Here is a 14,625-nt window from a genome sequence, read left to right on the forward strand (position 1 = left end):
TTTTTCTCCCACTGATTGATGTAGTGATTTTTTCAGGTAGATTTTATAACCCAAATCAAGCAAAAAAATAAATAGGCTTTCTATGGCCCACTGAGTGAGAGATGACACAGACAGGGATGGCACTCTAGCAGAAATGTCAATCTTAATCTCCTACAAAAAAAAAAAAAAAAACAGGGAGTGTCCTTCAATTACTATCTTCCTGCAGTAATCTCAGCCAGGTATGGCAGGCAGCAATAAGGAGTGGACTGATGCACAAATTAAATAAAAAGTGTGTACAAACCAAAAAGATAGCTGTGCAGAAAGGAAGGAACAAGAGGATTTGTGCTTTGAAAAAAGCAGTTGGTTTGCACAGCGGCGTACACACAGCAATGCAGCTATCAGGGAGCCTTCTAGGGCAGCCCAATGAGCTACAGCGCTGAGGGGAAAAAAAAAAAATGTAGCTTCCACTGTCCCTGCACACCGAAGGTGGTGTTGGGCAGTGGAAATCGCTACAGCACAAGCGGTTTGGTGGTTAATGGACCCTGCCTAACGCTATCCCTGCTTCTGACGAAGCGGCAGCAACCTCTCCCTAAGCTCAGATCAGCAGCAGTAACATGGCGGTCGGCGGGAACGCCCCTTTATAGCCCCTGTGACGCCGCAGACAGCAAGCCAATCACTGCAATGCCCTTCTCTAAGATGGTGGGGACCAGGACCTATGTCATCACGCTGCCCACACTCTGCGTTTACCTTCATTGGCTGAGAAATGGCGCTTTTCGCGTCATTGAAACGCGACTTTGGCGCGAAAGTCGCGTACCGCATGGCCGACCCCGCACAGGGGTCGGATCGGGTTTCATGAAACCCGACTTTGCTAAAAGTCGGCGACTTTTGAAAATGAACGACCCGTTTCGCTCAACCCTATTTATAACGCAGAGCCGTGAAAATAAAAAATCTTTTTGTTTTCCCACAAAAATTATTTTTTAGCCCCCAGTTTTGTATTTTCCCAAGGGTAACAGGAGAAATTGGACCACAAAAGTTGTTGTCCTATTTGTCCTGAGTACGCTGATACCACATATGTTGGGGTAAACCCCTGTTTGGGCACATGGGAGAGCTCGGAAGGGAAGGAGCACTGTTTTACTTTTTCAACGCAGAATTGGCTGGAATTGGGATCGGACGCCATGTCGTGTTTGGAGAGCCCCTGATGTGCTGAAACAGTGGAAACCCTCCAATTATAACTGAAACCCTAATCTAAACACACCCCTAACTCTAATTCCAACGGTAACCCTAACCACACCTCTAACCCTGACACACCCCTAACCCTAATCCCAACCCTATTCCCAACCGTAAATGTAATCTAAACCCTAACCCTAACTTTAGCCCCAACCCTAACCCTAGCCCTAACCCTAGCCCTAACCCTAGCCCTAACCCTAACCCTAGCCCTAACCCTAGCCCTAACCCTAGCCCTAATCCTAGCCCTAACTCTAGCCCTAACCCTAGCCCTAACCCTAGCCCTAACCCTAGCCCTAACCCTAGCCCTAATCCTAGCCCTAACTCTAGCCCTAACCCTAGCCCTAACCCCAGCCCTAGCCCTAACCCTAGCCCTAACCTTAGCCCTAACCCTAGCCCTAACCCTAGCCCTAACCCTAGCCCTAACCCTAGCCCTAACTAGCCCTAACCCTAGCCCTAACCCTATCCCTAACCCTAGCCCTAATCCTAGCCCTAACTCTAGCCCTAACCCTAACCCTAGCCCTAATCCTAACCCTAGCCCTAACCCTAGCCCTAACCCTAGCCCTAATTGGAAAATGGAAATAAATAATTTTTTTTTATTTTTCCCTAACTAAGGGGGTGATGAAGGGGGGTTTGATTTACTTTTATAGCGAGTTTTTTAGCGGATTTTTATGATTGGCAGCCGTCACACACTGAAAGACGCTTTTTATTGCAAAAAATATTTTTTGCAATACCACATTTTGAGAGCTATAATTTTTCCATATTTTGGTCCACAGAGTCATGTGAGGTCTTGTTTTTTGCGGGACGAGTTGACGTTTTTATTGAAAACATTTTCGGGCACGTGACATTTTTTGATCGCTTTTTATTCCAAGTTTTGTGAGGAAGAATGACCAAAAACCAGCTGTTCATGAATTTCTATTGGGGGAGGCGTTTATACCATTCCGCGTTTGGTAAAATTGATAAAGCAGTTTTATTCTTCGGGTCAGTACGATAACAGCGATACCTCATTTATATCATTTTTTTATGTTTTGGCGCTTTTATACGATAAAAACTATTTTACAGAAAAAATAATTATTTTGGCATCGCTTTATTCTCAGGACTATAACTTTTTTATTTTTTTGCTGATGATGCTGTTTGGCAGCCGTTTTTTTTGGGACAAGATGACGTTTTCAGCGGTACCATGGTTATTTATATCTGTCTTTTTGATCGCGTGTTATTCCACTTTTTGTTCGGCGGTATGATAATAAAGCGTTGTTTTTTGCCTCGTTTTTTTTTTTTTTTCTTACGGTGTTTACTGAAGGGGTTAACTAGTGGGCCAGTTTTATAGGTCGGGCCGTTACGGACGCGGCGATACTAAATATGTGTACTTTTATTGTTTTTTTTTTATTATTTAGATAAAGAAATGTATTTATGGGAATAATATATATATATATATATTTTTTTTCATTATTGTGGAATATTTTTTTTAATTTTTTTTTACAGATTTGAAAATTTTTTTTTTTTACTTTTTTACTTTGTCCCAGGGGGGGACATCACAGATCAGTGATCTGACAGTTTGCACAGCACTCTGTCAGATCACTGATCTGACTAGCAGCGCTGCAGGCTTCACAGTGCCTGCTCTGAGCAGGCTCTGTGAAGCCACCTCCCTCCCTGCAGGACCCGGATCCGCGGCCATCTTGGATCCGGGGCTAGAGCAGGGAGGGAGGGAGGTAAGACCCCCGCAGCAACGTGATCACATCGCGTTGCTGCGGGGGGCTCAGGGAAGCCCGCAGGGAGCCCCCTCCCTGCGCGGTGCTTCCCTGCACCGCCGGCACATCGCGATCATGTTTGATCGCGGTGTGCCAGGGGTTAATGTGCCGGGGGCGGTCCGTGACCGCTCCTGGCACATAGTGCCGGATGTCAGCTGCGATAAGCAGCTGACACCCGGCCGCGATCGGCGGCGCTCCCCCCGTGAGCGCTGCCGATCGCTATGACGTACTATCCCGTCCAGGGTCAGATAAGCCCAGGGCACCTCGACGGGATAGTACGTCTAAGGTCACAGAGGGGTTAAAAACAATTTGGTGCTCATGTTTAACCAGGCACTAGACAAGAAAAATGGCATGATCTCACCCAATTGCTGTCTCTCTTCTTGTTATAGATTCTTGTGGTTATTGAGAGCACGGCGTGGGACGGAGACCAATAAACCTTTTCCAATGGGGGGGAGAAAAAAGATATAGGTAGGGGGGGAGGGTTTGAAGCTATCTTCCCTGTCGTGCCCCGTGTATAAGACTCCCGCCCTAACAAGGGCAGTCCCCAAGTTTGAGCCTACTTAGTGAAGCCCTTTAGTTAGTATAACCACCCTGGATGATATGTCCTCTTTCTTTTCCCAACGCGTTTCCCTCCCCGTTACGGGGGTTCATCAGGGGAATAAAATGTCCAGGTTAAATGTCCAGGTTAGTGGAGGTATTCTGCAGTGGCAGACATAACCTCATTCAGCGGCGTCCTCCATGTGAGGATAAGGCAGTCAGCTGGCTAAGGTTGTTAGTTAAAAGTGGTCAGACATGATTAGGAACGATACGTTCTGGTTTCTTTCTTTTTTCCTGCTGAATTCATATCCATGTTAAGGAAAGCAGAACATTTTGATGTTTGTCCTGAAGCGAGCGGATTCCCGTAGTAACAAGGACTGTGCCATACGTTATGATTTTGTTTTCCCGTTAGGCCAGGGAGGCTGGGTTTGTTTTTGCTAATGTTGCGCAGGTTTATATAGTATGTTTAATAAACCATTGCCATTAACTACTTGATGATTCAGCCCCATTTTGTTTATTATACTTCACCCATGCGTCATCCTTAGGTTAAGCTGTCAAGGGTACTGCTTGATCAACTCCTGTTCTACAGAACTGACCTGCAGTATCTAATTCAATAATTAGGAACCTAAAAATTCCTTAATTTAGACCAACTTGTAAAGATTTGCCACCAATCAGAAGAAGGTTTTCCCATCAGGTTCCGATAGTTGAAGGTTTTCCCAACATCAGAAACCAATAGGACAAAGTTTTATTGTTCTGGACTAATGAGATAATCTCCACAGATGCAAATATCTACAGTACCCAACAGGATTATCCTCACCACTATGGCCACCGATTGCCATCTACATCTGAATTCTGATATGTGAACTGGAAATTCATTGGTAATGGAGCCAAGTGTTTGGTTGCTAACAGATTCCTAATTCTCTGATTTCTTAGAAATTCCATATATTTCATTATTTATTGGAGAACAATGAATCTTTAAAATCCTTGAAAGATAGAACATGGCATTTTCAGAAGTTTTGGAAAACAGTACAGCCCATGTCCGTATACAAGATGCATTATATGCTACGAGTTACAGTCTCAATACTGGATTGAGCTCACCGATAATGCTGCACTGTATTCATTCAATAGGTCTTAATCGAAAGTGCAGACTATAGAAGTATAACAGGTTTTGGGAGGATACTTATAACCCGTACAATAAGATATTTGTGATCTGTAATTCAAGAAAAAGATGAAATTTACTTAATGTGCAATAAATACCATTCTTCATCCTTCTTATCCTCAGGGTTCACCTTGGCCATCCTCTCCCAGTTATTCTGCACCAGGTCTTCCATGTTTGCAGCTAAGCTTCTCACTCACATGATGGTGGCTTGTTTAGGAACACAGGTAAGATGCTCCATCATTTATTGCTATAAAAAGCTGAGATATTAAAATCATCTGTGGTTACACTCCTTTGTAGCTGTATATACAGTGTACATGAAAACGAGCTGTACCTTAAATACAGGCCAAAAGATGTGAGACTGATTTTCATGGTCCAAGTACAAATGTGAGGCTCCTGATCTGAACTAACAGTGTCATTTGCAATTTCCAAAGCCACCCTAGATCTCCTGGAAATTCTCTATATGGACCGGATTTGTGAAACTGACCGTCCAGGTATAACTGTGGTGAAAGTGTAAGATAATTATAGTAAATATAGAATATACAGGACTGGACCACACGACAAATGTTTTGTCTCTCTTAGCATGTTTCCTCAAGGGTCATCAGAAAATGACCTGTCGTTTAAATCAGGTTGTTATTTTACGTCTATTTTTTGTGTTTTTAAAAGGTCCAATTTTTTTAAATTTTTTATTACCTTGATGTTGTTTTTAAAAAATAAGTAAATATGTAAATGCTGCAATTTCCTAGGTTTGGAGAAAATAAACTACCTTAACCTATTTTTATCATACATGGCAGCAAGTGTCACGTCTCCCGCATTCCCCTCTGGCTCTTCTCATACTTACCTGTCCCGGCGCGTCGCTGCTGCCGCTTCTCCTGGGTCTTCTTCCGGCTTCCGGCTTGCATGTTCATCTCTGGGTTGTCCGCGCGCCACCTTGTCTCCTCTCTTCTTCCTTCCTCGCTGGATCCTGGTTCTTGGCGCCGGCGCGTGCGCATGTCTCCTTCCTGCTCTGTCGGCGCACGCGCTCTCCCTCAGGCTGGTCTCCACTCTCTCCGCTCCTCCCCTTTCTGATCCTGGAGGGATCCTGACCCGGAAGTGCTGCGCAACTCCTGCTATATCAGGTAGCCTCTCCTACTCTTTACCTGATTGTCATTTGTCCTCAGTTGACCCAGGTCCCGCTATACCTTGCTCTGTCCTGTGCATCCGCCATACCTTGCTCTGTCCCGTGCGTCCGCCATACTTTGCTCTGTCATGTGTGTCCGCCATACCTTGCTCTGTCCTGTGCGTCCGCCATATTTTGCTCTGTCCTGTGTGTCTGCCATACCTTGCTCTGTATTGTGCGTCCGCCATACCTTGCTCTGTCCTGTGCGTCCGCCATACCTTGCTCAGTCTTATGCGTATATCTTACCCTGCCTGTTCTGTGTTACCGCAATACCCTGTCTGCCCTGTGTCTCCGTCCGTTTTAGCCAGTTCAGCATCTTCTCCGCTCCTACTTTATGTCCCCGAGTATCAGCTTCTGCGGCAATAGTCTCCCTCGGGCCTGCCCCTAACGCTTCCTGTATTGGGGGTGGTCCACCTGGTTAGCTCATCCTTGGGAGTTTTGTTGTCGCGGTCCTGTAGGTTCACTCTAGGTCAGTGTTCCCCAACTCCGGTCCTCAAGAGCCACCAACAGGTCATGTTTTGAGGATTTCCTTAGTATTGCACAGGTCATTGAATGCTTGCCTGTGCAGGTGATGCAACTATCACCTGTGCAATACTAAGGAAATCCTGAAAACATGACCTGTTGGTGGCTCTTGAGGACCGGATTTGGGGACCACTGCTCTAGGGGGTTCAGAAGATCTGACACCAAGGAACCTTGGAAATTTTCCGTGTTCCTATTTGCTATGTAAAACATTTTGAATATGTGATGTATCTTTATGCAGATGTGCTAAATAGCTAAAACTTCCTAAAATGGTACACTAAATGGAAGTATCGGTATTTAATAAGTACTAAAATCAGTGTTCGCTTTCAGCAGAGGGGTTAAACTAGTATTTTAGTCATAGGAAGTGAAAAATTATTATTTATGCTGTCCTTGTCCTTTGCTGATTGTTGGGGTCCAGCTGACCCATCTTGAGAATTAAACAGAAAAAAGTCCTTTGTCATTTCCTATACAATGTCGCTTCTGTCAAGTGAATGAGGCTGAGTTCTGGACCTCCACAGCAACTGAATGGCCCATTAATTCCAGCAACATGGGGGTCCCTACAGTCTGTTATGCATTAGCGATTGATAAGTTATTCTAGAGCTATGCCATTACTGGATGTCATTTGAGTACCTCTTTAACTTATCCAAGGTATATAAAACTATATAGAGTATGATAAAAATCTATCCTCTTGACCAATGTGATGATTGTTCTGGTGCCTAAACAGTTTGTATCGTTGATCATGACCTTCCACTATTTGGGATCTGGACACCTGCCCGTGTTACGTGCCTTTTCTGTCCCTTATAATGATGATATCAACATATTAAAGACTGTGACTCAGGGTGAATTACGTTCATTTCTTCCATTTAAACAAGCAATGAACATTCTTTTAGCTCACGTTACAGTGAGTTTTGGCATTATTAACTGGGCGCAGGTGCTGCCTCGGAAAACCTCACTGATGTCCAGCTTTTTGTCCTTCGTGTGTCTGCCAAGTTCTGCACTTCCCATAGTAAATGTCAGCAAATCTTCTCCAGTCTTTCACATTACTCCTCCATGGCGGGCTTTGTCTATCTCTGGAATTCCCAGGATGATATGTGAGCTATGGCTTCAGAGTAAAAGCATTGCAGCCTATTAGTTTCCATAATAAGCTAAGCAGGTCCTTGTGTTTCTCCTTACACTCTGGGACAAAGCGAATGTTTATGGAGCCACATCATAAAGCACAGCAGAGAGTGCCGTAGGTGTAGTCCGGGAACAGTTACAAAGCCGGATATTTCGGGCATGTTTTGCCACAGGCAGAAAACACTTAATCCAAACTTGCATAAGATGTTTGTGCACAAAGTGATCTGTTCCCAATAGTCTGAGGGTCTGAACACGGCATATAAATCACACTTAGATTACGCATATAGCTCGCCATGTAAACACATTCAGCTTTAAAGGGGTATGCTCAAGTTTGGAAGTTATCCACTATCCACATTCTAGGGTATAACGTCCTGATTTCGGGGGGGGGGGGAGGGGGTTTGGTTCTGTTTGGGTCCCAACTGTTGAACCCCAAAATAATTGGGAATTTATCCCCTATCCTATAGATAGAGCATAACTTCCAAACTTGAAGTATGGATAGGGCATAACTTACAGAAAACCTGCCTTATTCCATAGTTTTATAATTAAATGGTTAAAAAGACAAAATTCCATCAAGTTAACCTGCATAGAATGGCAGAGAATAAGTGCATGAGGAAATTGCAAATTCCCCCAGATTTGTATAAAAAGCTCTTTTCTTCCTCCAAATATGGCAATTAGAGTAAATTCCTGGATCAATGTCCCTTCTGCAGAAATTTGCTACCAATAATCTGTAATATCATATCTCTCAAGCAAGTCATACAAGCCCCTACTGAAATTCAAGCAGAATCTTCTTCTTTTACAGTAAAGAATCCCTGCCTATGCAGATGCTGATGTAGAGGATGCCCCCTTGTTAACATTGCAGGCCTAGGTATAAATTGATCATTAGAACGATCTCTGCACTGTCCATTCATAACCAGATTATTATTATTAGTAGTATTATTATTATTGAAATATTAATAATAATAAATAGATCATTAGAACGATCTCTGACTGTCCATTCATAACCAGATTGCCCCCAACACCGTGTGTTTTTCTAGATAACTCAAAGTATAATCTGTCTTAGAACTTGGCAATCAATACTTAAAGCAACTCTACCAGCCTAATGAAACCCTTTGCTCTATAAACATTACTACCTTTTTCATGCTTAGATCCACTCATTCCGGGCACCAAAACTACTCATACTACCAATACACTACTCAACTACCAAAACTATTCAAGCTTCAGGAGGCTAATTTGCATATTCCAGGTGCCTTCTGGGAGAAGCGAAGTCTCCCTAAGCTAGAAGATCGTTGGGTACAGCCGGGACCAGCTGCTTCGAAAGCATCACCAAACCAGGGATTCAAGCTTCAGGAGGCTAATTTGCATATTCCAGGTGCCTTCTGGGAGAAGCGAAGTCTCCCTAAGCTAGAAGATCGTTGGGTACAGCCGGGACCAGCTGCTTCGAAAGCATCACCAAATTTTTGCCTGTAGGACATTATTGCAAGAGAGCTTGGCTGAGTAGATTACACAAGAAGGAAAACACACAGCAAGTCAGCAGGATCTAAGAGCAACATGGCAGATGTGACAACCTACATGGTGAGCTGCAGCATGTGCTACATGTTCACAGATCGACCAGAAGAAGAATCCAATTTCACCTGTCAGAAGTGTAGACTAGTGGCCCTTTTAGAAGAAAAGGTGCGGGGTCTGGAAGAAAGAATAGCAACTTTGAAACTCATCAAAGAGAATGAAGACTTTCTAGACAGAACAGAAGCATCTCTACTGGTCACAGAAGGTGCAAAAAGTGTCAGAGAACCTCCAAAAGCAGATGAGTGGAAGCATGTGACCAAAAGAAGCAAGAAGACCGTGGAGAAATCACCAACCACACAACTGAAGAACCGATATCAAATCTTTGTAGAGGATGAAGATGGCACACCTAAGAATGAAGCAATACCAGCAAGCAAAAAAGAAAAGGGCACACAGCAACAAGTGACAGCAAAAAGTACAGCCAAGAAGCAACGAAGAGTGGTGGTGGTGGGAGACTCACTACTGAGAGGCACAGAAGCAGCCATCTGCAGACCGGACATAACTGCAAGAGAAGTATGCTGCCTTCCAGGTGCGATGATCAAGGATGTGACCGATAGGATACCAAAGCTCTTCAACTCCAAGGACGTCCACCCATTTCTTCTGATACATGTTGGCACCAATGACACGGCAAGGAAGGACCTACCGACAATCTGCAAGGACTTTGAAGAGTTGGGGAAGAAAGTAAAGGAACTGGATGCACAGGTAGTTTTTTCTTCTATCCTTCCAGTAGATGGGCATGGCACCAGGAGATGGAACAGGATCCTTGATGCAAACAACTGGCTAAGACGATGGTGCAGACAACAAGGATTTGGATTCCTGGACCACGGTGTGAATTACTGGTATGATGGACTCCTCGCCAGAGACGGACTACACCTCAACAAACCTGGGAAACACACATTCGCCAGAAGACTCGCTACACTCATCAGGAGGGCGTTAAACTAGAAGAAGAGGGGACGGGAAGAAAAACATTAGACTCGAACAAAGACAACCCAGGAAAACATACTCAGAAGGGAGGTAAGAACATTTCTAAAACAATCCACAGTGAGGAGATTGGAACAAAAAAAAATCCTCTAAACTGCATGCTCGCAAACGCCAGAAGCCTGACAAACAAGATGGAAGAACTAGAAGCAGAAATATCTACAGGTAACTTTGACATAGTGGGAATAACCGAGACATGGTTAGATGAAAGCTATGACTGGGCAGTTAACTTACAGGGTTACAGTCTGTTTAGAAAGGATCGTAAAAATCGGAGAGGAGGAGGGGTTTGTCTCTATGTAAAGTCTTGTCTAAAGTCCACTTTAAGGGAGGATATTAGCGAAGGGAATGAGGATGTCGAGTCCATATGGGTTGAAATTCATGGAGGGAAAAATGGTAACAAAATTCTCATTGGGGTCTGTTACAAACCCCCAAATATAACAGAAAGCATGGAAAGTCTACTTCTAAAGCAGATGGATGAAGCTGCAACCCATAATGAGGTCCTGGTTATGGGGGACTTTAACTACCCGGATATTAACTGGGAAACAGAAACCTGTGAAACCCATAAAGGCAACAGGTTTCTGCTAATAACCAAGAAAAATTATCTTTCACAATTGGTGCAGAATCCAACCAGAGGAGCAGCACTTTTAGACCTAATACTATCTAATGGACCTGACAGAATAACAAATCTGCAGGTGGTTGGGCATTTAGGAAATAGCGACCACAATATTGTGCAGTTTCACCTGTCTTTCACTAGGGGGACTTGTCAGGGAGTCACAAAAACATTGAACTTTAGGAAGGCAAAGTTTGAACAGCTTAGAGATGCCCTTAATCTGGTAGACTGGGACAATATCCTCAGAAATGAGAATACAGATAATAAATGGGAAATGTTTAAGAACATCCTAAATAGGCAGTGTAAGCGGTTTATACCTTGTGGGAATAAAAGGACTAGAAATAGGAAAAACCCAATGTGGCTAAACGAAGAAGTAAGACAGGCAATTAACAGTAAAAAGAAAGCATTTGCACTACTAAAGCAGGATGGCACCATTGAAGCTCTAAAAAACTATAGGGAGAAAAATACTTTATCTAAAAAACTAATTAAAGCTGCCAAAAAGGAAACAGAGAAGCACATTGCTAAGGAGAGTAAAACTAATCCCAAACTGTTCTTCAACTATATCAATAGTAAAAGAATAAAAACTGAAAATGTAGGCCCGTTAAAAAATAGTGGGGAAAGAATGGTTGTAGATGACGAGGAAAAAGCTAACATATTAAACACCTTCTTCTCCACGGTATTCACGGTGGAAAATGAAATGCTAGGTGAAATCCCAAGAAACAATGAAAACCCTATATTAAGGGTCACCAATCTAACCCAAGAAGAGGTGCGAAACCGGCTAAATAAGATTAAAATAGATAAATCTCCGGGTCCGGATGGCATACACCCACGAGTACTAAGAGAACTAAGTAATGTAATAGATAAACCATTATTTCTTATTTTTAGGGACTCTATAGCGACAGGGTCTGTTCCGCAGGACTGGCGCATAGCAAATGTGGTGCCAATATTCAAAAAGGGCTCTAAAAGTGAACCTGGAAATTATAGGCCAGTAAGTCTAACCTCTATTGTTGGTAAAATATTTGAAGGGTTTCTGAGGGATGTTATTCTGGATTATCTCAATGAGAATAACTGTTTAACTCCATATCAGCATGGGTTTATGAGAAATAGCTCCTGTCAAACCAATCTAATCAGTTTTTATGAAGAGGTAAGCTATAGACTGGACCACGGTGAGTCATTGGACGTGGTATATCTCGATTTTTCCAAAGCGTTTGATACCGTGCCGCACAAGAGGTTGGTACACAAAATGAGAATGCTTGGTCTGGGGGAAAATGTGTGTAAATGGGTTAGTAACTGGCTTAGTGATAGAAAGCAGAGGGTGGTTATAAATGGTATAGTCTCTAACTGGGTCGCTGTGACCAGTGGGGTACCGCAGGGGTCAGTATTGGGACCTGTTCTCTTCAACATATTCATTAATGATCTGGTAGAAGGTTTACACAGTAAAATATCGATATTTGCAGATGATACAAAACTATGTAAAGCAGTTAATACAAGAGAAGATAGTATTCTGCTACAGATGGATCTGGATAAGTTGGAAACTTGGGCTGAAAGGTGGCAGATGAGGTTTAACAATGATAAATGTAAGGTTATACACATGGGAAGAGGGAATCAATATCACCATTACACACTGAACGGGAAACCACTGGGTAAATCTGACAGGGAGAAGGACTTGGGGATCCTAGTTAATGATAAACTTATAAACACCAAAACAGAAAACAGAGATCCCTAAAAAATAACTTTTAATAATACCATAAAAAACTATATTTATCCAAGATATTAAAACAGTATTAAATGTACCTAATGGACCCTAGCATGAACTACAATGAGTCCTACCTGGCAGTGGAGGTTGGCACCCTACTTTTCTGCGGTTGGCGCCCCCACTCCTCGACGGCTAACCCTTTAAGGCCCTATTAAGGACCTAGAATAGAAGAAAGGCTAAATACGCCCTACTCTCAACACCTATACTAATCACCTGCCTGCCAGTGGAGGTTGGCACCCTACTTTACTGCGGTAGGCGCCCCCACTCAACGGTGGCTAGCCCTAGGGTCCCTAATAATCCCTAACATAAAGGATAGACAAACAGATATTGTCCCACAAACACCGCGATACCCGTACGGGTAAATATTAAATAATATTAAATATTATTAAAAGTTATTTTTTAGGGATCTCTGTTTTCTGTTTTGGTGTTTATATGTCTCTGAGATTCCGTACTATTGTTATTGGGTTTTCTAATGATAAACTTACCTGGAGCAGCCAGTGCCAGGCAGCAGCTGCCAAGGCAAACAGGATCATGGGGTGCATTAAAAGAGGTCTGGATACACATGATGAGAGCATTATACTGCCTCTGTACAAATCCCTAGTTAGACCGCACATGGAGTACTGTGTCCAGTTTTGGGCACCGGTGCTCAGGAAGGATATAATGGAACTAGAGAGAGTACAAAGGAGGGCAACAAAATTAATAAAGGGGATGGGAGAACTACAATACCCAGATAGATTAGCGAAATTAGGATTATTTAGTCTAGAAAAAAGACGACTGAGGGGCGATCTAATAACCATGTATAAGTATATAAGGGGACAATACAAATATCTCGCTGAGGATCTGTTTATACCAAGGAAGGTGACGGGCACAAGGGGGCATTCTTTGCGTCTGGAGGAGAGAAGGTTTTTCCACCAACATAGAAGAGGATTCTTTACTGTTAGGGCAGTGAGAATCTGGAATTGCTTGCCTGAGGAGGTGGTGATGGCGAACTCAGTCGAGGGGTTCAAGAGAGGCCTGGATGTCTTCCTGGAGCAGAACAATATTGTATCATACAATTATTAGGTTCTGTAGAAGGACGTAGATCTGGGGATTTATTATGATGGAATATAGGCTGAACTGGATGGACAAATGTCTTTTTTCGGCCTTACTAACTATGTTACTATGTTACTCTCTCAAGGCTCCTAATTGAGTAATTGTCTGCGACCATGACTAGACTCTATGGCCATAGAGTCAAGAACTGATAATTTCATTGACGGGTACAGACACTTTCCATCCTTTAGAAATAAAGGGACATTACACATTTAAAGAATGATTTATTTTACAAAGCGTGCTGTATCTGTTTAATCTTCTCATTGACTTTTAGATGCAACACTAAACTGGTTTTTCATGTTGACCTTCTCATACATGGAATTGGGGTGCACATCTTACTGAAAGCGGCTGTGTATTCTCTGACCTTTCAATGAGAAATGCTGAGTTTCCACACTTGTTTTATGTCCACTTAATTCTTGCTTTACAATCTTCCTATACCGTCCGGAAGGCATGTGGTAAGAAGGTAGACCACCTGGACTACTGGAAAAGTTGGAAAATCTACCAGGATTCACTGAAAATGATGTCCCAATAGCCAGTAGTATTAGGTGTCATATGCCTCTGTGTCTCAGGGACCGGGGGACCGAAGCTTAAGTGGTAGAGAATGGATGGGACAGCCTATAAGGTCTCATTCAGACATCCGTTTTTTACATCTGTGTTCCATTTGTGATTTTGACCAGTAGAATATAGTCTATGGGGCTGTTCACATGTCTGTGGTGTGATTTTTGCTGTCCGTGGGCCTATGCAACAATTACAGAGACATCTGTTTTTGTATCCGAATCACTTATGAAAAGTATCAATGCTACTCTATAGGTCCGTGAGAATCACACGGATGGCAAAAGTTGGCAAGTAATGGAGTGTAATCATTTATACTGTTTTTACATTTTTCTCCAATAATGCAATAGATCCATTGTCTGTTTGATGCCCAGCTATTTCTGATGAGGGCCATGGTAAAGGGTTCTGTGCTTCAGTGATGTAGCCATAGTGGCCTTCTGTATACCCAGGCCTAAAAAGAAGATCTAAAGGAAATATGGTTGCCATATCTAATATTTCTCATTTTCCTGTTCTTGCTAAAGATCACTGCTGAGTCACTTTAGGGTAATCTGAACGATGTCGTACATACAGCATATTTCTATGGTTTCTTTGCTTTTGTAATGTTTCATTATCTCTTCCAAACACAAGCTGTTCTGCAGCAAG

General features: G+C 42.9%; 1 protein-coding gene across 1 annotated transcript in view; it reads left to right on the forward strand.

The window, feature by feature from the left end:
- ADGRV1 (adhesion G protein-coupled receptor V1) overlaps positions 1 to 14,625 on the forward strand; it is a 753,646-nt gene that overhangs the window by 477,946 nt on the left and 261,075 nt on the right. The window contains exon 83 of the mRNA XM_069745343.1: positions 4,771 to 4,871. Within this exon, the coding sequence (XP_069601444.1) occupies positions 4,771 to 4,871 (101 nt within the window). The remainder of the gene's footprint in view (positions 1 to 4,770; positions 4,872 to 14,625) is intronic.

This window comes from Ranitomeya imitator, chromosome 1, assembly GCF_032444005.1.
Source record: "Ranitomeya imitator isolate aRanImi1 chromosome 1, aRanImi1.pri, whole genome shotgun sequence".
Lineage (NCBI taxonomy): Eukaryota > Metazoa > Chordata > Amphibia > Anura > Dendrobatidae > Ranitomeya > Ranitomeya imitator.